The following is a 25,776-nucleotide window of genomic DNA, read 5'->3' on the forward strand; positions in this document are numbered from 1 at the left end:
CCGTCCAATTTCCTTTTGGAATTATGGATCATCCCCGCTTCCATTACCCTCATAGGAACAAGTTTCAGGTTATTACCACTCAATGCATCTAAAAGTTCTTCCTCACATCCCGCCCCCACCGTGTCTTTGACCAAACACAAAATCTGTGACCCCAGTCCTGTATTGGGAGCAGCTTTTCTTTATCTCCCTCTCTTTTTCTCCATGTGGCACCCTCATTGTCCAATGGTTACAAACCATAGGTCATGCCATGATATTACTATGGGGTAAGGCCAGGAGGCAGGCCCCAAGAACTATCTTAGCCAGTAGGGGGTTTGAACCCATGCTGTTATTCAACACTACACTCCAGGAATCTAGCAAATGGAGCTAACTGACTCCTGACTTGCTCTGTCTATCTTAGCTAAACATCAGATGTCTCTGCAACCTCCTTGTTCCCCATGGAGAACAAACCACACATCTTCAACTGAATCCAAGAAAGAACATATATTGTGAAGATTAAGATTGGACAGATTTTAGAAATCAGCAAAGAATGATGGAAATAATAATGAGGGAGAAATTAAGGGTATGAAAGCTAGCTAGAAATATAAAAATAAAGATAGTAAGAATTTCTACAAGCATTTAAAGAGGGAAAGAGTAACTAAAGTGAGCACTGGTCCCTTAGAGGGTGAGACTGGGAAATTAATAATGGGAAACAAGGAAATAGCAGAAGAGTTGAACAGGTATTTTGTGTTGGTTTTCATTGTGGAAGACACAAAAATATTCCAAGAATATTTGAAAATGAAGAGGTAAAAGGGAGGGAAGAACTTAAAACAATCACAACCACTAGGGAAAAAGTACTGGGCAAACTGTCAGAACTAAATGCTGCCAAGTCCCTTGGACCTGATGACCTGCAATCTCAGGTCCTAAAATAAGTGGCTGCTGAAATAGTAGTGGCATTGGTTGTGATCTCCCAAAATTTCCTACATTCTGGAAAGGTCTCAACAGATTGGAAAATCACAAATGTGACATCTCTATTCAGGAGAGGAGGGGGACATAAAATAGGAACTATTGGCCACTTAAGTCTAACATCTGTCATAGGGAAAGTGCTAGAATCCATCAGTAAGGAGGTAACAGCAGGACAAATAATCATAATTCAATCAGGAAAGGTCAACATGGTTAAGGAAAGTCATGTCTGACTAATTTATTAGAGCTCTTTGAAGAAGTAACAGGCCAGATGGATAAAGGGGAACCTGTAGGTGTGATGCACTTGTATTTCCAAAATACATTTGGTAAAGTGCCACATCAAATATTACTTCACAAAATAAGAGCTCATGGTGTAGGAGGTAAAATATTAGCATGGATAAAGGATTGGTTGGTTAAGAGAAAGCAGAGAGTAGGAATAAATGGGTCATTTTCAGGTTGGCAAGATGTAACCAGTGGAGTACCACAGGGGTCAGTGCTGGGGCCTCAACTATTTACAATCTATATCAATGATTTGGATAACAGGGCCAAATGTATGGTAGCTAAATTTACTGATAACACAAGATATGTAGGAAAGTAAGTTGTCAAGAGGAGGTAAAGAATCTGCAAAGGGGTTTAGATAGGTTAAATGAGCAGTCAAAAATCTGGCATTTGGAATATAACATGGTAAATTTAAAGTTAACTGTGCTTTATTTAAATTGGTTAATGTGTTTTTAAATGTTAAAAACTCACCTCATGTTCTCATTGCTCAATAAATGCATCTTAATTCGAGGCAGCTTGCGGAGAACTGTCAAGAGTTCGGGCTTTTCTGCAATTCTTTTCATGTGTTGCACCTTTGGAAGAAGAATATTTTGCACATGGTCAAGTTTTTGGAAATCTCTCGTTACTCTACAAAAGTTTCTGGAAATACCCTATGTACAAAAAGAAAATTGGGAACAAAAAGGGAAGGCATGAAAAAATATTGGCAAGTAAAAGCAAGGAAAATCCAAAGCTATTTTATAAAATATACAATGAAGAAGAGGGAAGGAAAGAGTAGAGCCAGAGACCAGTGTGTGTGGAGGTGCAAGACATATGCACGGTTCTTAGTGAATACTTTATTCTTGTTTTCACAAAAGAGAAGGACAAATCAAATATTGCAGCTAAGGGTCTGAAATACTGGATGGGAGAAACAAAGGGCAGGATTTTGAGTTCGGCATGCGGACACGGTCAGCGAGCCCAGGAGCAGCCGGGAAACGGACCACTACCTGCGATTGCACCCCCCAACCACGATTTCACACTGGCTGGCCAATTACCGGCCAGCCAGCGTGAAAGGCGCGCTGAAATGTTCAGCGCTGCTGAAGTCAGCGCGGGCACAGGGGAGCGCTCACAGAAAGCTCCCTGAAGGTAGAGAGCTGCCTCAGGGAGCTGAAAAATTCAAAAGCCATAAATAAAGATTTTCACAATGCCGAAAAAAATGTCCACGTATCAGGATCAGTCACCTGAACATATGGCTGATGTAAATTATGTCCAAACATTTTTATATCTTTTTTCAATTAATATCAAAAACCTCACCCAGCCCTCGGATGAGGTTTCCTCATAAAGGCAAAGGCCGCCTGGCCGATTCGCCCGCCCACCAACTGTTACATTGGATGGGCAATGAAAAATCACTGATCACTGTTGATTACTATGTTAATAGCCTTATTAGGCCTCTTAATTATCGGCGGGCGTATGGGGACCGAAATATGATGCGAGTGCGTGATGATGTCAGGACGCTCACCCGACGTCATCATGTGCTATTTCATGCTCAAGCGGGTTGGGCGCACGCCAAGTGAAAAATTCTGCCCGTAATGGAGAAGAATGTGTTAAGGTGTTTAGCATCCTCAAAATAGGATAAATTACCAGGCCTGGATGAAATGTATCTCAGGCTGTTAAGGAAAGCAAGGGGAAGAACAGTGAAAGCTCTGACCGTCATATTCCAATCCTCTCTGCTACAGTGCTGGAGGACTGCTAATGTTGTACCATTGTTTAAAAAGGGAAAATAAGCATATCTTAAGTAAGAAACGAAAAGAAAAATAGCTGGAAAAACTCAGCAGGTCTGACAGCATCTGCAGAGAGAAACACAGTTAACGTTTCGAGTCCGTATGACTCTTCATCAGAACTAAAGAATTATAGAAATGTGGTGAAATATAAGCTGGTGGGGGTGGGGATGGCCCTAGTGGGGGTGGGATGGGGGGGAAGGGATCGAAATGGGCTAAAAGGTGGAGATAAAACGATAGATTTAAAAACAGGTGGGAAAAGAAAAATATATTTTCAAAATATAAATTATTGGAAAAAGGGGAATCGGAAAGGGGGTGGGAATGGAGGAGAGAGTTCATGATCTGAAGTTGTTGAACTCTGTTAAGTCCAGAAGGCTGTAGAGTGCCTAGTCGGAAGATTAGGTGCTGTTCCTCCAGTTTGCGTTGAGCTTCATTGGAACATTGCAGCAGGCCAAGGATGGACATGTGTGCTTGAGAGCAGGGTGGTGTGTTGAAATGGCAAGTGACAGGGAGGTCTGGGTCATGCTTACGGACAGACCGAAAGTGTTTTATAAAGCAGTCACCCAGTCTGTGTTTGGTCTCTCCAATGTAGAGGAAACCGCATTGGGAGCAGGGAGTAAAGGGGCAAGTGTTGCACCTTCTGTGGTTGCATGGGAAGGTGCTGTGGGAGGGGATTGAGGTGTAGGGGGTGATGGAGGAGTGGACCAGGGTGTCCGGGAGGGAACGATCCCTGCGGAATGCCGCCGGGGGGGGTGAAGGGAAGATGTATTTGGTGGTGGCATCATGCTGGAGTTGGCGGAAATGGCAGAGGGTGATCCTTTGAATGCAGAGGCTGGTGGGGTGATCACTGGCCCTCTATCCAGCTCTACCTGTCCCACCCTCCTCTACCAGCTTATATTTCACCACATTTCTATAATTCTTTAGTTCTGATGAAGTGTCATACAGACTCGAAACGTTAACTGTGTTCCTTACCGCAGATGCTGTCAAACCTGCTGAGTTTTTCCAGCTATTTTTGTTTTAGATTTCCAGCATCCGCAGTATTTTGCTTTTATCTTATAGCTTAAGTAAGTACAAGTCAGTCAGCCTAACTTTACTAATGGACTAATTATTGGAACAAGTTCTGAGAGAAAGCATGAATTGTCATTTAATGAGGCACAGCTTAACCAAAGAGGGTCAGCATGGACTTGCTACTGGAGGGTCATGTCTGACTAACTCGACTGAAGTTTTTTTGAGGTGGTCACAAGGAGAGTCAATGAGGGTATCATGGTTGATGCAGTCTACATGGATTTTAGCAAGTTTATTGACAAGGCCCAACAAGGCAGAATGGTCAGAAAATTGAAAGCTCATGGGGTCCAAGGGCCAGTGCTAGTGGCAGGAAACAAAGGGAGTTTGTGTGACTGGAAGGCTGTTTGTTGTAGTCTACAGGTTCCCTTGCTGCTCATGGTTTTAACCAATGGTGTAGACGTAAAAGCAGGAGCATAGAATGGTTACAGCATAGGAGGTAGCCTTTTGGCCTCTGCGCCAGCTCTCTGCAAAAGCCATTTAGCTAGTTCCTCTTTCCCCAGAGCGCTGAATTTTTCTCTCGCAGTGTTTAGCCTCCTCTTGAAAATTTCCTTTTGAAAATCACGTTTGAATCTGCTTCCACCACCCTGAATGCACCACCCTGTGCATTCCTGATCTTAACCATTCACTGAGTAAAATTCTTTTCCTCATGGCAGCTTTAGTTCTTTTGCCAAATAACTTAAATCTTTACCCTCTCGTTCTCGATCTCTCCACCAAAGGGAACAGTTTCTCCCTATCGGCGTTGTCTAGGCCCTTCATGATTTGAACATCTGTATCGAATTTCCTCTCAAAGGAGAACAAACTCAGCTTTTCCAATCTATCCACGTAACTTAAAGTCCCTATCCTTGTTACCATTCTTATATGTCTTTTCTGCACCCTCTCTAAAGCCTTCAGATCTTTCTTAAAGTGCAGTGCCTGGAGTTAGACACTGTTATCCTGTTGAGGCCAAACCAGTGTTATATAAAGGTTAAATGCTATGTCTTGGCCAATAAAGAAAATATCCCATATACCTTCTTTACCACCTTATTTACCTGTCCTCCTGCCATCAGGAATCTGTGGATGTACACTCAAAACACCTCTGCTCTTCTACACTTAGAATCCTCCTGCTTATTTTGTTTTCCCTTGCATTGTTTGTCCTCTTCAAATGCTTTACCACACACTTCTCTGGATTGAACTCTGTTTACCACTGTTCTGCCTGCCTGACCATCCATAGAATCATAAAATAGTTACAGCACTGAAGGAGGTGTATTGGCCCGTCATGTCCATGCTGGGTCTCTGTAAGAGCAACTCCTAAGTCCTGCCTTTTCCCCATAGCCCTGCAATTCTTTTGCGTCCACCACACTATGAGGCAGCATATTCCAGATAATAACCACTACTGCATGGGAAACACTGCCATTGCTTCTTTTGCAATCACAGTAAATTGGTGTACTCTGGTTCTCGATCCTTCTGCCAATAGGAACAGTTTCTCCCTATCTACTCTGTCCAGATCCTTCATGATTTTGAACACCTCTTTTAAAGCTGCTCATAATCTTCTCTTCTCTAAGGAGAACAGCCCCAGCTTCTCCAATCTATCCACATAACTGAAGCTCCTCATCCCTGTAACCATCCTCAAGAATCTTTTCTGCATCCTCTCTTCTGCCATCACATCCTCCCTAAAGCATGATGCCCTGAACTGGACACAATACGTTGTCATGTGGAGCCTTATCAAAAGCCTTGCTAAAATCTATATAGACTACATCAAATGCACTACTCTCATCAACCCTCATTGTCACCTCAAAAAAATTCACGCAAATTAGTCAGACAAGACCTTTCCTTAGCAATTCCTTGTTGACTCGTTTTGATTAATTGGTGTCTTTCTAAATTAAGATTTATCCTGCCCCTTAGAAATTTTTCCAATAATATTTCATGCCATCTGCTGGCATGGTGGCAAACTTGATGAAACTTGGATGGAGATGGAGGTGTTTCTAGCTTGTGGAGTTTGGAATTGGGAGTGCTAATGCTTATGAAGTTTGCCCAAGTCTGAAGATATAGCAGATGCTATAGAAGGTGGCAAGAACTGCACAATAACAGATGAGCTAATAAGATCGCCTCAGCTAACCAATCTTTCTAATCAGGAGGCCACAAAAATGGCAGACCTCACAGTCTCTTTATTCTCAAATTCAGTCTTCTGGGTCTACATCCTAAAAACCAAGACTCTCTACATAACAGATTAGCACAACCCCCACTATAAGCAACAAAAAACTGTATCCACATATAGTTGTAGCATAAATGTGACACTGGGGGTTGTTGTTAGCTTCACACTAGGCTCCACAATCAGCAGCAATATGTGAACACATTGCAAAAGCTGCAGCTGCTATGTCCAAGCTGAGCAAGAGTGTGTGGAATAGCAATCTGACTGAGAACATCAAATTGCGAGTCTACTAAGCCTGTGTCTTCAGTGAGCTTTTCGACAGTGGTGAGATCTGGACAACATATGCTAGGCAGGAAAAAAGGCTGAACAGTTTCCACCTTCACTGTCTCAGGCCTATCTTTGACATCACTTAGCAGGACAAGGTCACCAACCGAGGTCCTGGAGTACACTAATAACATCAGCACACACTTATTGCTAAGCTAACGATGTCTGTGCTACCTCAGCCACATTCATCAGATGGATGATGGTTGTATACCAAAAGACCTACTGTGCAGTGAGTTTGCCACTGGGTCATAACCTCCTGGGCATTCATACCTCCACTACAAGGCCACCTTCAAGCGAGATATGAAGATGGCAGACATTGATGCTGACAACTTGGAGAAAGTTGCTGACAGCCATGACCTCTGGAGGCTGAATGTTTGGGAGGCACTGGAAAAGGCGAACAAAAAAAACTCAGCTGGCTGAGAAGAGGGCCCAGAGAGAACAGAGGCCAGCGAATTGTGCACCTTCTCAGCCCGCTGTCTTCCTCTGCAACAAACGCGACAGAGACTGCCATGTCAGATGTGGGCTCCTGAGCCACATCAGATAATGCTTACCACAGAGTTGACTACCATGGTGCAAACCATCATCATATGGAAGGCTACCAACAGAAGCATAAAGCTACCATAGGTTTCGGCTGAGCAACAAACCTACAGGTTATCAATCAGTTGAAATAAATGAAGCACAGTTTCTGCTTATTAAATTAAATTCACACCAAATTTTTCACTATCATTAAGTATATATCTTAATGCTGAAAGCCAGTTAATAAGACCATAAGACATAGGAGCAGAAATTAGGCCAATCGGCCCAGCGAGTATGCTCCGCCATTCAATCATGGCTGATAAGTTTCTCAACCCCATTCTCCCTTTTCCCCGTAACCTTTGATCCCCTTACCAATCAAGAACCTATCTATCTCGGTCTTAAATACACTCAGTGACCTGTCCTCCACAGCCTTCTGTGGCAATGAATTCCATAGATTCACCACTCTCTGGCTAAAGAAGTTTCTTCTCATCTCTGTTCTAAAAGGTCTTCCCTTTACTCTGAGGCTGTGCCCTCGGGTCCTAGTCTCTCCTACTAATGGAAACATCTTCCCCACGTCCACTCTATCCAGGCCTTTCAGTATTCTGTAAGTTTCAATCAGATCCCCCCTCATCCTTCTAAACTCCATCGAGTATAAACCCAGAGTCCTCAAACGTTCCTCATATGTTAAGCCTTTCATTCCTGGGATCATTTCCATGAACCTCCTCTGGACCCTCTCCAGGGCCAGCACATCCTTCCTGAGATACGGGGCCCAAAATTGCTCACAATATTCTAAATGTGGTCTGACCAGAGCCTTATAAAGCCTCAGCAGCACATCCTTGCTTTTATATTCTAGTCCTCTCGAAATAAATGCCAACATTGCATTTGCCTTCCTAACTGCCGACTCAACCTGCAAGTTAATCTTAAGAGAATCCTGAATTAGGACTCCCAAGTCCCTTTGCACTCCAGATAATTCCGATATGCCACTCAAAACCAAAAAGGATTAATTACTCTATTCAGGCCAAATGTTTACCTTTTTTGTGCTTGTGTAAAGAAAACCTATCATAGGGTGGGAGTGGGGAAGAGGGGATGGAGAAAGGAAGAATCACTCATTTGAATGGTTTTCATTCTACCTGGCTTAGTCCATTAAGCATTTCTTGCAGTCTTCCTGCTGGTGTTAGGGTCTTGCCGGCTCGAACTGCTGCATATTGGTGCCCAGAGTCTGGAATTCCATTGGAGAGTTCCTGGGCTGCCATCATAACTAATACTCTTAAATGTTCCTCATCATCAAAACGTGGACTGCAAAATAGGGGTGTATTATTTACTTAGAAGTCAAACACAGAAAAGCTCAATGCTTAATGTTTAGAGTTTAGAATTTATAGATCCAGTTTTTAATAGGAATCTTTCAAATATGAGTGTTAGTTAATAATTGCACATTATCTAAAAGGAGTGTTTAAGATGTTTGTTCGCACAGCATAAGCATAATCCTAATTCTTTGAAAACTGCTTCAGTTATTCTTCTCCACCCAAGCTTTTTGTGCTTTTAGCACAAGGATAAATTCGATATCCAGTCTGTTCACTGTGTAAATTTGCCCACTATCAGTATCTGTCAGAACTACAAAAAAAAAATGCCATTAATACAATATTCCCATTTCCGTCCATTTTAAACCACGTTCTTTCATTTTAAAGATCCACGTTGAACATAGTTTCATAAAAGAAAAAGATGTGCAACCCACTCTTAGGCCTCCGCCAATGCTTTCTTTAACACATCAGCCAGAATATTTACAGTTGTGGTGCAGATCAATTCATTTAACAATTTTTCCGCTTTGGTAACAGACAATGACCACCTCTATTCTCCAAATACTAAGTGCACGCCCCAGAGAATTGACAATATGGTTAAAGGGTGAAAACATGCTTAGTTACAAAACAAATTGCATTTATATGAGACGAGTGAAGAGCTGGGTCCCAGCACTGGCAACACTGCTACAGCAGTTAACCATACTGAATCAAGGGTCTTAAAAATGTGAACTATTTAGATTTCCAACATTTATGCTGAACAATGCTAGCAAGTACAGCATTCATTAGATGTATCGGTATTTAGTGTGAGCTGCTTTTTAGTAGACTAGTCATTCTAGAGGAAGAGTAAATGTTATTACTGGCAGATCTTAGGCTAGCAAGGCCAATAATTATTCATAATGTAAAAAAAGCTGCTCCCACACACGTTTGGAACACAGGCCAGAATTTTTCGCTCGTCGGGAGCAGTCGGGAAGCCGCCTGCCGCCTGCGATCGGCTCCACTCCGCAATTTCACGCAGGCGGGCCAATTAAGGCACGGAGCTGCCTCAGGGAGATTGAAGTGCTTTTTAAAAAAATTATTAAAGACAGTGAAAATTAAAAAAAAGTTCCCTCATGTGACTCTGTCACATCATGTTTTTAATTCAAAAATAAAGTTTTCAGTTAATGTTTATTTGCTTTAAGAAACCTAATCACACTTGTGGATGGGATTTCCTAAAAAATGTAAAGGTTAGACGGGCAGCATTAATTGGATTTTAATTAGCTCATTAATGGCCCCCATAGGCATTTCGATTATTGGCGGACGCGCAGCTGGCTCAGGCACGTGCCTGCTGAATGAAATATCGCACGAGTGCACAATGACGTCGGGATGCATGTCCGATGTCAGCGCGTCATATAACACTCGGGCGTGTCGGGCGCGTGCCCACACGCCAAACATAAAATTCTGCCCACAGTGTTGATCAGGCCTCACCTGTTAAAAATGTCCATCCAGAGCTGCATCATGTCAGGCAGGTTTTTGTCCAAACACAGAGAAGTAAATAACACTCCCTAATGTAATGAAAAAAAAAAACAAGTTAGTAGAAATTTTAAGAACATGACAGTAAATGTTTTCTATCTGTAAGAAAATAGGCATAAAATTAAAAAGCAATAAAATATTAAAAATAGTGCAAGGAAGCCAAGATGACGCTGTAAAAAGATTAATGAAAAATACAATAGAATAGCAGCAGGGCATTTTTTAGTTATGCTCAGAGGCAAACAAACCCTTGAAGGATGCATCAGGACATGTTATTAAAGAGGTTATGAAAGTGGAAAAAATTAAAATCTTTTTTTTCCTGCCTATCTAAAAAACATAGTTTTGTGTGAGTTCAAAGAAAATTGCTCAAAATCATTGATCATTTGCAGTATCACTAAAACTCAAGTAATCAAATAAGGTTTTACAAACAGTTTTAATGTTTGCAATTAAAATTCAGCCAACCCAATTGACAACTGATTATACACCACTTTCACAAGTCTTGGTGCACTTCCAAATATTTTACTCAATTGAGGTGAGATGCAATGAACATGTGCTAGACAGAAAAAAGATATAATATCAATATGATTAGGGCTTTCTTTCTTAAGTTCATTCACCAAGGGGAGAATTTTCTCCCCGTCGGGCGGGCACGCAGCTGATCGCCGCCCACGATCGGCTGCGCACCATCATTTTACCTGGGCGGGCCAATTAAGGCTCGCTCAGCATGACGCCCACCCGGAAGCTGTGCGGGCGGGGGGAGGAGGGAGAGTCGGGGCCTGAATGCGCGCGAAAGAGTACAGATATCTCCCTGTGGCACAGAGCTGCCTCAGGGAGATTAGTTTGCTTATGAAAAATTGAAATAAAGAAAAAAAAATTATTCAGACATGTCACATGAGCTGGGACATGTCAATGAGTTTTAATAAAAATTTTTATTACATTTATAAACCATTCATGAAACCTCATCCCGCCTGTGGATGAGATTTCATGAAAAATGCGAAGGCCACCTGGGCTCTTCGCCTGCCCGTCAACTTTAAGGTTGGACGGGTAGCCCTGTTAATAATTTCAATTGCTATTTAAATTGCATTAATAGGCCTTTGACAGTTCAACGGGCGCGCAGCCGATTCCAGCGCAAGCCCGCTGAACTGAAGATTGGAATGACATGCGGTGACATCGGACGCACGCCCAACATCACTGGGCATCATTTTATGCTTTGGCAAGTGGGGCCCGCCCCCGCATGCCAACCAGAAGATTCAGGCCCAAGGTTCTGTACGATATACTCTGAAGGACTCATAATTAAATCCCATGGGCAGAATTTTCTGCCTACTGGGCGGGCCTGACCTAATCTCCGTCGGGCGGGGAGCTGATCCCCACCGGAGAAGCAGGCCCTGCCGCCATTTTACGTGGGCGGGCCAATTAAGGCCCTCCCAGCATGATGCCCGGTGGAAAGCGTTATGCACTTCCAGTGCGGGCGGGGGGGTTCCCCCAGATGCGAGTGTGCTCTTTGGTGCATGCGCACGAAAGAGCGCACATCTCCCTGAGGCTAAGTGCTGCCTCAGGGAGATCGCTGACAGCTGTATAAACATTAAAAATAGAAAAAGAATCCTTAACATGTCACACGAGATGGGACATGTTAATAAATTTCACTAAAACTTTATTAAACTTTTAAAATCCCTACCTGAATCCTCATCCCGCCAGTGGATGAGCTTTCATGTTTTTTCTATTGCCCGCCAGGGCTCCTGGCCTACCTATCAACCTTAAGGTTGGACGGCAGGTCCTTTAATTGTTTTAATGATCCTGTCAATAGCCTCAATTGGCTATTGACATGTCGGCGGGCGCACAGCTGATTTCGCCGTGCCCCCGCCTTCCTGAAGATTTAAATGGGGTGGGATGACGTCGGGTGTGCCCCCTGACATCATCCCACATCATTTTGCGCTTCGGCGAGCGGGCCCTGCCCCCTGCTCGCCAACGGCAAAATTCAGCCCCATGAATGCAGAAAAATCTGACTTAGCTTATGAAAACTTCTGACAATTTGAACCAGTGTTTGTTTCCCCAAATTCCATTTTGTTCCGCTTTTCCAGAATACCTCTTCGTTCCATATGCACTCCATTCAACTCTAACCAATTGTTTTTCAGGTGTCATTTCACTGGACCTATTGGGTTCATCAGCTTGGATTGTACTTATTTATATAATATTAAAACTCTTTCCACACCAGGCATTTACCCTGCTGCTGCTGCTGCTATCAGGCCTGAAAAAAAAGACATTGCCATCTGCTTTTCATAGGAATCTATTCCACATCAGAGATGGGGAAAAGCAAACATTTCTCCCATCTCCTCCTGTTCTCCAGATGAGTTAATTTTGTCCTTGCATCTTCTAAGGCCATGTGGCTATGCTTGCTATGCAAGTTAAATCACGTATACTTTATTTATACCTCTCAACATTTTTAAATACTTAGATGATTTAGGATTGCTGAATTATTTTCTTCCCCAATGAAAAGAAGTGGAGGCTGTACGGCTCACAATGAATGTATGCGTTGAATAACAGCTGTATTATAATTGTATTGAAGCACCTCAGAGTGCAACATGATCTATGTTGATAACTCCAATACCATTGCACTGTCTGACTGTCGTAATGACCATATTGAAATGATTGTAATATTCATTGATTGTATTGAAGCACCTTGTGATCCATGCGTAAAAGATGAATTTGATTGCACTTTTTGTAAATACGATTTAAAAATGTTTTGTAATGTTCTTCCAGATATTTTATGAATAAAGTATATTTTTCAAAAAAAAATCTATGAACATGGATATGCGGGGACTAACACCATAGGCAGGTTTTTCCGGTTGGCGAGTGGGCCACGTAAAATGACGCGGGATACATCACCCTGCGTCATTTAGATTTTCAGTTCGGCGGGCGCACAGCTGATTTATTAAGGCCATTAAAAAATGAATTAACCTGATTGATGGGCCTGCCCATCCAAACTTAAGGTTGGCCGGCAGGCCGGGAACTCAGGCGGGTCTCGGTAAAGCATGAAACCTCATCCACGGGCGGGATGAGGTTTCATGAGCGCATTTAAAATTTTAACAAACGTTTCAATAAAAAAGTTATGGACATGTCCCAACACATTGACAGTGTCATGAGAGGACATGGCAGGGAAATGTTTTTATTACCTGAAATTCAACTTTAACATTGGAGCCGAGTTCCCTGAGGCAGCACTTTGCCTCAGGGAGATCTGTGCGCTCTTTCGTGCGCATGCGCAAAAGAGCGCACTCCCACCTGAGGGAATATCACCCCCCACCCCCCGCCCGTCCAGGGAGTGTACAGCGCTTTCTGGCGGACGTCATGCTGGGCGGGCCTTAATTGGCCTGCCCACATAAAATGGTGGCAGGCCCCCGACTGGGGGCGCCGTTTGGAGGCCCGCCCACCTGCTTACGCGCTTCCTCCCTGACAGGGAGAACATGTTGGCCCATACCTTTCATCATTATTTTCCCACTTTATCATCTTCCTCTTGCAATTGGCCACAAATTTCATGAGCCATGTGGTGGGATTTTCCGCACCCGCCCGCCGCCACGATCTTCTGGTTCTGCCGCAAGTCAATGGACTCCTGGCTGGGGCACCGCCTCGCCCACGGCGGGGCCGGAAAACCCCGGCCGTGGTCTTCTATAAAAGATTTACACTTTGTTCACTAGATAGCCCTCATTCATTAATCCTACAGGTTTGGGAGGTGTTACTGCAGATGTATATATGAAGCTTTGCCTGGTTATTTTAAAGGCGAGGAGAAATTATTCCTTTCAAGCACAAGCTTGAAATATTAGCTAGCTCCAAGTTTTACATTTGGCCATCATTTATTCACTAAAATACATTAAGTGCTGTACCTGTTCGTACATATCTAGATTATCATTATCTTGGAGAATCTGAGGTGAAGCAGCCATTCCTCCAGTCTTCAACTCAATCTGGTGACTCTGCTGTCTGTAATCAAGGTCCCCACAGCCCATTCTAAATTTAAAAAATAGATTTTTAAAAATTTATAAAATCATGCAACAAATCACATCATCAACATTTCACAAATACAACTATGTCACCACGCCGCTGTGCTTCATTGACCTACCTTGTGACCACATTGCAGAACAGCGGCACATATGGCTTCAGCTCCTCAGGTAATGTGTTAAGGCTAGTGAAAGCCTTAAAATAAACAATTCCATTGGTTGGTTGACTACAATACTGAACAGGCACCTTGCCTTCTAAAATGGAAATACAGCAGAATGAAGATTTAATTTATGGCCAAAGGACTGCAAGTTTCAAAGATACATTTAATATATTCCTACAATAGCATACTAAGGAAATCAACTTGACTTCTCAGATTTTACTTCAAGTTTAAAAACACAAGTGCACCTCCCAATATTTAAACTCTTCTCTATTCCTGCATCTCTGCCACTGCTGGACTATCTTGCTATGTCTGATTTCCAATGTCAACTACTTTCTCACGTTGTCTATCCACCACTCAAACTCTCTAACCCTTTCTCTTGTTGCCTCTGTATCCACTTTGTCATTGATAAGAATCCTATCCATTCAGTAATAACTTATTAATTTTTCTATTTATAATCAAACAGTCATTTATTTTTATTATAAGGCTTTTTAAGTGACCTTTTAAACCTTGCCATAGCCTTATTTCTGGTGTTCTTTTTCATTCAACATTTTTAAATGAATAGATTAAAATTACAAGATTGTGATCAACTATTCTCCATACAAATTATACAAAAACATGTACATGCTGATGACTGCAGCCTTAGATACATTTTAAGAGAAGCTTCAGATGATAGCTAAATCTGTAGCTTTCTCTTACTACTGGTTTTAAGAATGAAGTAACATATTAGCCAGCTCCTGGGAAGTCACATGTTAGACTCTTGATCACCATTGTGGATGACACAAAGGTTGGCTGGGTGGTTAACAGTGAGGTTGAGTGTCTTGGGCTACAGGAAGATATAGACGGGATTGTCAAATGGGCAGATAAGTGGCAGATGGAATTTAACCCTGAAAAGTGTGAGGTGGTACACTTTGGAAGGAGTAATTTGACAAGGAAGCATTCAATGAACAGCATGACACTAGGAAGTTCTGAGGAACAAGGGGACCTTGGCGTGTGTGTCCATAGACCCCTGAAGGCGGAGGGGCATGTTAGTGGGGTGGTGAAAAAGGCATATGGGACACTTGCCTTTATCAATCGATGCACAGATTACAAAAGTAGGGAGGTCATGTTGGAGTTGTATAGAACCTTGGTGAGGCCACAGCTGGAGGACTGTGTGCAGTTCTGGTCACCACATTATAGGAAGGGTGTGATTGCACTGGAGGGGATGCAGAGGAGATTCACCAGGATGTTGTCTGGGATGAAACATTTAAGTTATGAAGAGAGGTTGGATAGACTTGGGTTGTTTTCATTGGAGCAGAGAAGACTGAGGGGCAACCTGATCGCGGTGTACAAGATTATGAGGGGCATGGACAGGGTGGATAGGGAGCAGCTGTTTCCCTTAGTTGAAGGGTCAGTCACAAGGGGACATAAGTTCAAGGTGAGGGCAGGAGGTTTAGGGGGGGATGTGAGGAAAAACGTTTTTACCCAGGCAGTGGTGACGGTCTGGAATGCACTGCCTGGCAGGGTGGTGGAGGCGGGTTGCCTCACACCCTTTAAAAAGTACCTGGATGAGCAGTTGGCACGTCATAACATTCAAGGCTATGGGCCAAGTGCTGGTAAATGGGGTTAGGTAGGTAGGTCAGGTGATTCTCATGTGTCAGTGCAGACTCAATGGGCTGAAGGGCCTCTTCTGCACTGTGTGATTCTGTGACCACTGGCAAAACGGAATTGGATGTAGTTAAGGGGTTCATCTACACTGAATGTTTACTACGCAAGGATTGATAAAGAATTAAAGGCTCACATACAGAATGCAAGGAATGCCTTTTGGAAGACTGCCCACACACGCTTTGAATTAGCAGATTATCAAAGGTTTTCACTAAACTGCAGGTTTAAAATGCAGGCATTCTTACATATAATCCTCATCCGGTTATTAACAGACGTACCTACATATGCCATCTCTACAGGTGTCAATGGAAATGTCTGCTGAATATCAGAAACCTTAAGTGCTGGGAGGCTGGATGCATCCTGAGGTGTGCTCTGTGCGGCAATTAGTTCCAGCCCTGAGGAAATAGAATGACTTGTGTAATAATCCAACATGCACATAGAGAATGAACAGTAATATATTTACAAACATCAGCTCTGCGAAATAGGAAAACAAAGTGGCATTTAACTATAATAATAATCACAAACTATACTGCTGGAACATTTAAAGCGCGGTTTTATAATAACACTGTCTTTAAGACTACTGCTACATCCTTTATTCCTTACACTGTGGAACATATATTTTTTAAAACCCTGCCGATATATTACTTGCCAATCTGTCAGTAGTTCTTAATGGGAAACAAGTTTTCTTTTTAAGAAGTATTTTCTATATAAGTAACATAGCAGGTCCCAACCTAGAAAATAACAGTTGAGGTTGCACTGCAACTGTATAAAACACTTATCAGGCCATAGCTAAAGTATTGCATATAGTTCGGGTCATGGCACTACAGGAAGGATGTGATTATACCAGAGAGTGTACACAGGAGATTTAGAGGAGTTTTGCAAGGGATGGAGAATTTCAGCTATCAGGAAAGATTGGACAGGCTGGGGTTGCTTTCTTTGGAACAGGGGAGGCTGAGATGAGAGTTAATCGAGATGTTCAAGATTACAAGGGGCCTGCATAGAGTGAATAGGAAAGACCTATTTTTCTTAGAAGAGAAGCCAATAATTGGTGGAAGGATTAGAGGGAAATTGAAGAGGATTTTTTTCTTAAACATGTAGGGTGGAGGAGTCTGGAACTCGGCCTGAAAAAGTAGTAGAGGCAGAAATCGTCAATCACATTTAAAAAATACTTGGATATGTAATTGAAATAACCTACAAAGCTGCTGAAAAGAGCTGGGAAGTGGTACTAGGGTGGATAGATCTTTTTGGCCGACACAGATAAGGTGGGTCAAGCAGCCTCCTTCTTCGCCATAAATTTACTATGTTTCTGTATTTTCTATGTGTCACTTCAATCTCCAGCAGCACTACAATTAAACACAGATTTTGATCATTTTCCTCAAAGCAGTACATTAACTGGGAATTGTTGATGGATTAAAACAATGCTATGGTTAGCAGTAGAAAACACTTTGAGCACCTGATGCGCTTCTGTAGCAGCCCATGGCAACGCCCTAAGAGCAATCCAAAAAAATGAATTCAACCCTAAAATCCGGAATGCATTCTAAATTTGTCATGAATAATCTGCTGTGCACACAATTATTTAAAGTTTTTTTTCAGAGTCTTCCCCCTAACAGCCTGGTGGATATAGGGACAACTGGTAAAACTGCTTAACCCTACAGACTGGTAGATACCATGTTTGACTGCTGGTATGCTCCCAGTGCTGATCATCAGTGACTCCTGCTGAAAAGTGCATATGCGGGTATATTAGCTGATAACACAACTACAGTGCCCTCCCTTCAAGATGAAACATGGTTGACACACAGGCTAGAGCAGCACAAAGACTGGACACTTGAATGAGATACAATGGGGTTCTTGGTGCCATAGAACACTATTCCATTACAAGTAAACACTTGCAGGACCAGAAGGAAGAAAGTGATTAAAACAAAAAGTAAAGTTTCATTCAATGAAATTAAAATATGATCTTTAAAAGCAAAGTAAGGATTTGGCAACATTATCCTAGCCAAAAAAAAAAAAATTGCACCTTTTTTATAAATCTCTTTCTTTTCTTCCATTGAAAGAGAATTGATCTTCTCTTGTAGCTTTCCTTTCTCAATTTTAGCTTGATTTTCCAAATAACCTTCATCTGGACTCATCGACAAAGCCAGCTGGTGTGGGTTGTCCTGTAATGCAATAAAAATCACAAATTATGATTACAATAACTTTGGCATTAAGTCAAAAAAAAGTCTCGAGATGGCTTTTGTTTCAAAATGCAGTTTCACAATGAGATGGTGACCTGCTTTAAAAATAATACAAACTGATGGCTTACATCCAAGGATGCTAATGGATTCCAGGGGGAAAAAAAAGTTGGGGCTTAAGCACTAATTTTTTTTTCAAACACTTTTTGGGGGAGGAAAACTGTACCAGGGAACTCGAGGGTGTCAAATTCCCTCTTCTAAAATAGGAGGTAGGGGAAGAACCAGGAAATTCTGAATCAGGGTGAAATTCCTAAGCAATTTCAGAAATATTAATCAGTATAGATATCAAAATCAGATGGTAGATTGAGCTTGGCCAACTTGACAGCAGTCTTTGAAGATAAAGGTAATGCTTGCATGTGGTTTAAATCTTACCACACAAGAAACCGTTTGGTAGTGCAGTATCTATGGCACTGGATTCAGCAACCTGGAGATCACAAGTTCAAATCCTACTAGGTTAAGTTGTGAAAATTAATTCAATACATCTAGCCATTTGTGGATTGGCCACAAATAAAAGTTACCATTGAAGCTGCTAGCTTTGTTATAAAACAAAACGACTAGTTTACTAACAACCTTCAGCAAAGAGAACTTGCTACTCCTATCTTGACTGGTCTATATGTGACTCCAGCATCATGCCGTATGTTTGACTGTGAAGTGGCTAAGCAACCATAAGTTGTAAAAACAATCACCTCAAAAGGAGGCCACCATTGCCTCTTCAAGGCAATAAATGCAGCCTTTGCTAGTGTCATCCACTTCCTTGAATAAAAATATCGATATCCTGTTTAATGTGACAATTCATTAAAAGGCAACATTTAGCTCTTCCTTCCACATAAAGGTCTAGGCAACAGTACTGTGCAAAAATAAATTTAATAAGCATTTATGCTTCAGGTCACAATAATAATTATTCATACAGCCATGACATCCAGCCACTTAATAATGCTTTAAAAGGATAGCTTCTGCATATTTCAGATTTATTTCCAAATTTCAACATGGATTCAAAATATATTAACTTATTGAATAAACCGAATACAGAGTAGAGGATGCAACAACAACGTTCTCGCCCTCACAAAGGAAATCCATATAAATAATCTGAAACAAAAATTGCTTAACACACCAAAACAATTGTTAAAACATAGGCTGGGATTTTAAATTCCGTGATCGATCACGCAGCCGACCCAAACTAGCGTGAAATCGCACAAACAAACCTCGGGTGGGTGTCCCAACGTTACAGCGATGCCGCGTCGTATCACGGTCGGCGGGCGCACGCGGGAGATGGGAGCACGCCTGCCAACAATCAAAGTTCCAATTAAGGCAATTAAAGCCCCAATCGACCGGCTTTTTTAGGGCCTGTGTGCTTTTACGCATGGGACATAGGCCAATCGGCCAGGCTACCTTCACGATTGTGCACCATTCTCATTCCAGGGCAGGACAAAATGCCCAGATGTTTGAAGGTGGAGGAGTTATGAGTACTACTATCAGTTGTTTGTAGTTGCATTAGGGACAGTGTGCGGCATTTTTTGTGTGCAAATATTCTTCCAGCAATACTGTAGCTCCCTGAGGCAGCTCCACAGCAGTTGTCAGCCTTCAGGGAAATCGTTGTAAACCGTCTGCCTGTGCCCTCATTTGTCTCTGTGCCCACGCCTCTTCCCGCCCTTTCCACCCAGCAGCGCTGAGCCTCTCAGCGCGCGTTTCACACTGGCTGCCAGTTAAACTGGCCAGCCAGCATGAAATCGACTGTCAGTTGTGATCGCAGCAAGAAGCGCATATCGTGTCTGCTCCGCCGATTGCGTGCACACGACGAGCGCAAAATTCAGGCTATGATGTTTAGCGTGCAAATGAAAACATGTACTCAACTTGTAAGCAACAATTTCTCTAGTTTATATAGGTGGTCTTCACTATTGAAAAACTGGCTGAGCACAACACTTGAGGTGAACCGAATACACAGCTGAAATTGAAATAGGTTAACAGCTGTAGCCAAAGATCCCAAATCAGCTCACAGCAATGCCTATGCATTTACCTTGAAATACTGCTTGACTTTATCTTGTAAGAAGTGTGGGTCATCTTTCAATGCTTGTCTAAACCTAGCCACTTTTTCACTGATCTGCAGCATCTCTACAGGATCGCCATCATGATTCCAGTTTGCAGCAACATGCTAGATACCAGAAACAAAGCAGAAAAATCAAGATCAACTGTTAAGGGTAAACTTTTAATTATTGGCAACTTAAATTAGAATGAAGTCAGATCTATAAAAACCCTGTTTCAATCAAAAAAACTCAAGCAATTATATAACTCTAAATGAGATATTTTGTTATCCAGTAAGACAATTTAACTTTCAAAACTGAAGATTAGTTATTGAGGTTTGTGCTTCCGCCCTATGTTTATACACAATCTACACAAGTGCTGCAGGAGTTTGGGATTTACTTATGCAGCATAATCCAGATCAGTTTATCTTGCATGCCTTACCTGCTATAATTCATATTACTGCTTTGTAATTATTGCATAAGGAAATGTATTTTAGATGTATAAATAGAATGGGTAAGCAATGGACCCCGACCCCACCGCCCATTTAATAAAAATACGCCCTCTTGCTTTTTTAGTACAAAAACATTCCATTTTCCTGGGTATCAAATATTCTAGTAGATTTAGGAACAGTACCTCACTGGCTCGAGGAAGTGTCTAAAATGGCGGATGAAAATAATCTGATAATGTATGTCATCACTTCCAACAACACTTGATAAAGAACCATAAGGATGGCTATTAGCAAAGGAGTTGGATCTCAGGAGTTATATCATAGTTCTTGTGTTGGATAAGCAGCTGATTGAAATTATGACTCTGCAGTAAGATATTTGGGAAAAAGTGTTCCAGCCAGGCCCCAATGCCTATATATTTACTCATGGAGAAGTTTGCCAAGGTGGGAGTTCCTCTTCCTCTTGGGCAGTGAGTGAGTGCAAGACAAGTTAAACAAACATGGCAAAAGGTGGCATATGCGTTCTGTCAGTGGTAGGGTTTTTCTCCATCTCCTCATCAAAACCCCTAAGCTTTGAACACCTCCACTGAATCTTCCCTTAATCTTCTTTTCTCCAAGAACAATCCTAAATTCTTCAGTTTCTCCACATAACTGGATTCCCTCATCCCTCATACCAACCTGGTAAATCTCCACTCCACTCACTCTAATGCCTTGACATCCTTTCTTAAGTGTGCAGCCCAGAATTGGACATGATTAAGTTCTAACTAGTGAACAGATAACTTCCTTGCTTTTGCATTTTGTGGCCATTTGTGAGGAACAAATTTAATGGCAGGGCTCATTTTAAATTGTACAATGGGTTTCCCAGCCACAGTCAGCAGGACTGACAGTCTAACTGGCTGTTGAATGGGAAAGCAACCAGGTGGCAAAGCAAAGGCAAATCTGAATTTGGGGCATCGAGACAGTGGAGAGGGGGGTATCAATTGTATGTAGGTAAGTTTGTCAATTTGAAATTATGTCCAAGTTCAGAACATTAATATTGTGCCTCACAAGCAGCGTTGTACATCCAGAGGAATCATAGAATTACATCCCTTCAGCTGCCAGGTTTCCTGAAAAGCCTGAAAGAGCTAAAGCCAAAGTCTAAGTTCAATTAGAGGCATCCTCACCCGTCAAATTATTTTAGTGAACAACCCACCTTCCAAAAGTGTTCCCCAACCTGTCTCTGTTAAAACCAAGAGTGGTCAGTTTGGTCATGTTTCTTTTAGCCTTTCACATGGCATGGGGGTTAGAATGACACCTATACCTCTATTTATTAAGTCAAGGATTCCATACACTTAAAAATAAAACAGCTTTATCAACTTGTCTTGCCATCTTGTGCGTATGTGTTCCTGCACTACCTTTAAAATTGTACAATTTATTTTATACTATCTTTTTTCATCTCCCCTTCCAAAATACATAATTTCACACTTTCCTGCACCTACCATATGTCTGCCCATTTCATTTATGTCCTTCTGAAGTTTGTTATTATCTTTCTCATTGTTTATTACCTTTCCAAGCTTGTCATTTGTGAATGTTGAAATTATGCCCTGTATACAAATCTTGGTCAATAATATATACTAGAGAGCAGTAGTCCCAGTACCAATCCTTGGGGGACATCACTTTATACTTATCCCCAGTCTGAAAAATGTTTACTGACAATTTGCTTTTGTTTCAGTCAATTTTTATCTCTCAGCCAATTTTTGCAGACACATTGCTGCTGAACATCATGTGTAGCTGAAAAATTAATTCCAGCCGCTCTAAAATGTTGTCTTGAACACTTCACAATTAACAGATTTGGGTCGCACTGAGCACCACTGAACAGCATATTATGGATTAGTTCGATTATAGCACCATCTTGTGGTAATATTCTCAATACATTGTAAGCAATAGTGTGGCAATGTCTGGTTAGAACGCCATCCTGTGGCTGAAGTAAACAAGAAAACTTACTGATGCCAATGCAAGCCCAAAATGAGTGGTCTGGTGTTTCAACTGAATTTCAATCTTGTGAAGGAGTGCTTCTATCCTCTCTTCTTCAAAACCATTCCTTTCATTTAACAAAAAAGAGAAATTTCTCTGAAGAAAGAATGGATTTTAATCATGTGCAAATCAAACAAATCTTTATAATAATAATTTATGTTTCTGACAAGTATGTCAAATCTATATCATGACCAACTATCAAGACTATCCAGTGATTGTCAAACAGACTACTGCTTTTTCCTCAATCATTTATGCCAAGAAATTCAGTCGTGCTGGTCTACCATTGTATTCGAGCTGCAGGAAAGTCACTGAGAGTCGAGTGCATCTAATATTGGCCTCGAGCCTGGTTAGCATATGGAAAGATGTAATAAATACATATTTCATAATACATTGTCAAGTATGATTTTCGCACCCCAATTTTCAGGCTTTCTTTGGCAGCACACCTGATGGCAAATTTCCATCTAAAACGTTTGATCCAGACAGGAGGAAGTGCAGAAGACCGATTAACTATTCTTCCAAGTGTCTTTCCTCCAGTGAAAAAGCCAATGCCCTCTCCTCAGCAATATCCCACAGCAGGGAAATTGAGATCTCAGAGACTGGAAAGGAACCCAAATGTGTGGTATCTCTGCACAATTACATGCTCTAACTCCATCATGCTGTGTTACTGTAATGAAACCATTAACTCTAAGTTTATATAATAGGTTACATACTCAATTACTTCATCTACTATTTTGGTGATGATCTGTTTCACAGCTTTAACGTCTTGTTCTGCGATGCCCTGCAGCCCCACACTGAAGCAAGCCTCTCTTGTGCTGCCATCATATCTGGAAAACAAAACACATTTACTATACGTGACCACTGAAGCCAAAAAACCCAGGTGATATTTTATTTGGCAATTTCTTTTGAAATTAAACTTTACCTCTATTCCACAAGCAGTTTCATATTGAATTATCTTATTTATTAATTATAATCTTATATGCCATAGATCACGGTGTATAAGTTGACCCCTGAAGCCTCGAAGAAGCCTTCCAAAAACTTACACAGAGTATAAAATGTGAACTGCTGAGTGTGCTATAGGCGGCTGCCATTTTGAAACGTGGCAAAATAACAATGGTAATTCAACTTAAAGCAATGTGACATATTTTATTGAATAAATTAATTCTACAAGGATCCCTTTAACCACAATCAAAATGTTATAAAAACTATCAAATTCATTGTCTTCCACATCTGAAGCAAAGAGTTCATTAAGTTCATTTCGAGTCACTTTGGGGAGACAGTAGTGTAGCGGTAATGGCACTGGGCTAATAATCCAGAGGCCCAGGCTAATGCTCTGGGACATGGGTTCATCCCACCATTGTAGCTGGTGGAATATGAATTCAATTAATAAATCTGCAATATAAAGCTAGTCTCCGTTACTGTGGCATAAAACTATCAATTGTCGTAAAAATTCATCTGGCTCACTAATGTCCTTTTTTGTTTCCTTTAGGGAAGGAAATCTGCTGTCCTTATCTGGTCTGGCCTACATGTGACCCCAGACCCACATCAAGGTGGTTGACTTAACTTCCCTCTGAAACGGCCTAGTAAGCCATTCAGTTCAAGGGCAATTAGGAACAGGCAACAAATGCTGGCCTTGTCAGCAACGCCCACAACCTATGAGAGCATAAACAAAAGAAAACTTTGGATATGGCATCATCATAAGGATCCTACTCTGGGTCAGGGACACCACTTTCAGTTTCGGAATCATCATTCTACAGCAAATCATCTTCCTCTCCATCCAATGAATTGGATATTATGTATTTTTTGAATGATCTGATAGTTTGTGCATTAATAGCATTCCACGATTTGCTGACAAAACATGAAGCAGGGCAGAGTTCAGAGCTAGAGACAGTTTTAAGTAATTTATATTTCTATTTCTGCGTGTTAGGAGTAAGCTATAGCTTTAAATTTAATATATTTTTTTGATTGTGTGTGTTAAAAAGGTGAAACCTGGGTCTAGTTTCATTTTGTTTTTCTCTGTGAGATGAAGCCGGCAAGTCTGAGGCCCTGTTTGTATAATGTGCATTTTTAATGAGGTTTTACGACTCTTGAAGTGAAGAGTTGTGTTACTAAGGGGGTTATTAGTTTAGGGAAGTTAAAATAAACACAAGGTAGAAAAAAAAACTGTTGCCTAGCAACAGGGGTCCAGAGAGAGAGAGAGACCCAGAGAGCCAGGGAGAAACAAAAAGCAGTTTTAGTTCAGTTGGTATTTGGATTCACAGGGTGAAGTCAGAACGGTGTCAGAACAAAGGAGAAAGGTCCCAAAACCAGGCTGTGGGACAGAAAGGTGGTCCCAAGAAGGCCTTCTAGTCAAAGGAAATGAACAAGAATCTGGAAAAGTTCCTGTTAAGTGAATTTAACAGTGAGCAGCAGAGGAAAAGGCTCAAAGTTAAAAGCAGAGCTGCTGGGAACAGGCTTGGAATAAAAGTGGGCTTGCAAGAAGCCAGAAGACCCAAGGAGACAGCCAAAGGTTCGGACTCCTTACGATGGGCCTGTGAAGCAGTGGTTCTGTTGGCATGGCTGAGTATGTGAGAGAGCGCATGGAAGGTGAAGCTTGAATACATATGACGATCCAAGAGAGAAGAACATCGGAAAGAGAGGTCGAAATCCTGGAGGTAGATCCTTGCTGAAGACATCCACAAGAAAGTGTCGTTTGGGAGGAGATTCCAAGGTGAGTTCTTCAACAGTGGAGATTGAGAACCCTTGTGTGAAAGACAGAGTTAAAGTGAGACCGGTTGGTTCACAGTATGACGAGCATCTGGGGGGGCTGGTGAGAGATCCATGGCATCTGTCACTTGATCTTGGAGTGTGGTGTGTCTCCAACCACAAGTCACCTATTGGTTTACATGAGCTGTATACTTATTGTGAACATTAGAGTGCAAGATAGATTTTATAACTTGTGTTACCTTTAAAAATCTGTACACATCTGTAAAGGTATGGTCGTGGATGAAGCAGTAATGTCATATAGTTCACTTTTTTCTTTTTTAATAAATGTTTTATTCATTTGTAAAACAATGAATAAAAATGAAAATAAATAAAAATGAAAGTGGATAAAAAATAAAAATGAGTATTGAGAAAAGGGGATAATCCTCCAACCTCACCCCTTTTTATCCCTTTTTCAATATTAATTTTTATTTTTTATCCACTTATTTTTATTTTCATTTTTATTCATTGTTTTATCCCCAACTTTTATCCTATTTTCGATCTTTTTCCCCCAACCACTGTCCCCTCCCCCACTCCACCCCCACAAGGGCCATCTGTCACTCGTTCACGTTTGTTTTTTCCAAGAGTCCTGCTTTTATCACATTCTGCTTTCTTACCTGAACGCCACCATCAGCACCTCGTTTAGCCAGTACCATTACCATTAACACCACTTTGTCCCTTTGTTCATGACATCTTTGTCAATCTCTCCTTTGCCCCCACCTATCGCTGGCCTTCTTA

General features: G+C 41.6%; 1 protein-coding gene across 1 annotated transcript in view; it reads right to left on the reverse strand.

Moving 5' to 3' along the window:
- pitrm1 (pitrilysin metallopeptidase 1) overlaps positions 1-25,776 on the reverse strand; it is a 69,487-nt gene that overhangs the window by 17,077 nt on the left and 26,634 nt on the right. Inside the window, exons 11-20 of the mRNA XM_078537429.1 lie at positions 23,010-23,123; positions 22,270-22,366; positions 19,837-19,971; positions 17,609-17,747; positions 15,870-15,986; positions 13,912-14,044; positions 13,679-13,799; positions 9,765-9,841; positions 8,136-8,301; positions 1,690-1,790 (exon numbers count right to left, since the gene is read on the reverse strand). Coding sequence (XP_078393555.1) covers positions 1,690-1,790; positions 8,136-8,301; positions 9,765-9,841; positions 13,679-13,799; positions 13,912-14,044; positions 15,870-15,986; positions 17,609-17,747; positions 19,837-19,971; positions 22,270-22,366; positions 23,010-23,123 — 1,200 coding nt within the window. The remainder of the gene's footprint in view (positions 1-1,689; positions 1,791-8,135; positions 8,302-9,764; positions 9,842-13,678; positions 13,800-13,911; positions 14,045-15,869; positions 15,987-17,608; positions 17,748-19,836; positions 19,972-22,269; positions 22,367-23,009; positions 23,124-25,776) is intronic.

The sequence above is a fragment of the Cetorhinus maximus genome, chromosome 3, assembly GCF_964194155.1.
Source record: "Cetorhinus maximus chromosome 3, sCetMax3.hap1.1, whole genome shotgun sequence".
Classification (NCBI taxonomy): Eukaryota; Metazoa; Chordata; class Chondrichthyes; order Lamniformes; family Cetorhinidae; genus Cetorhinus; species Cetorhinus maximus.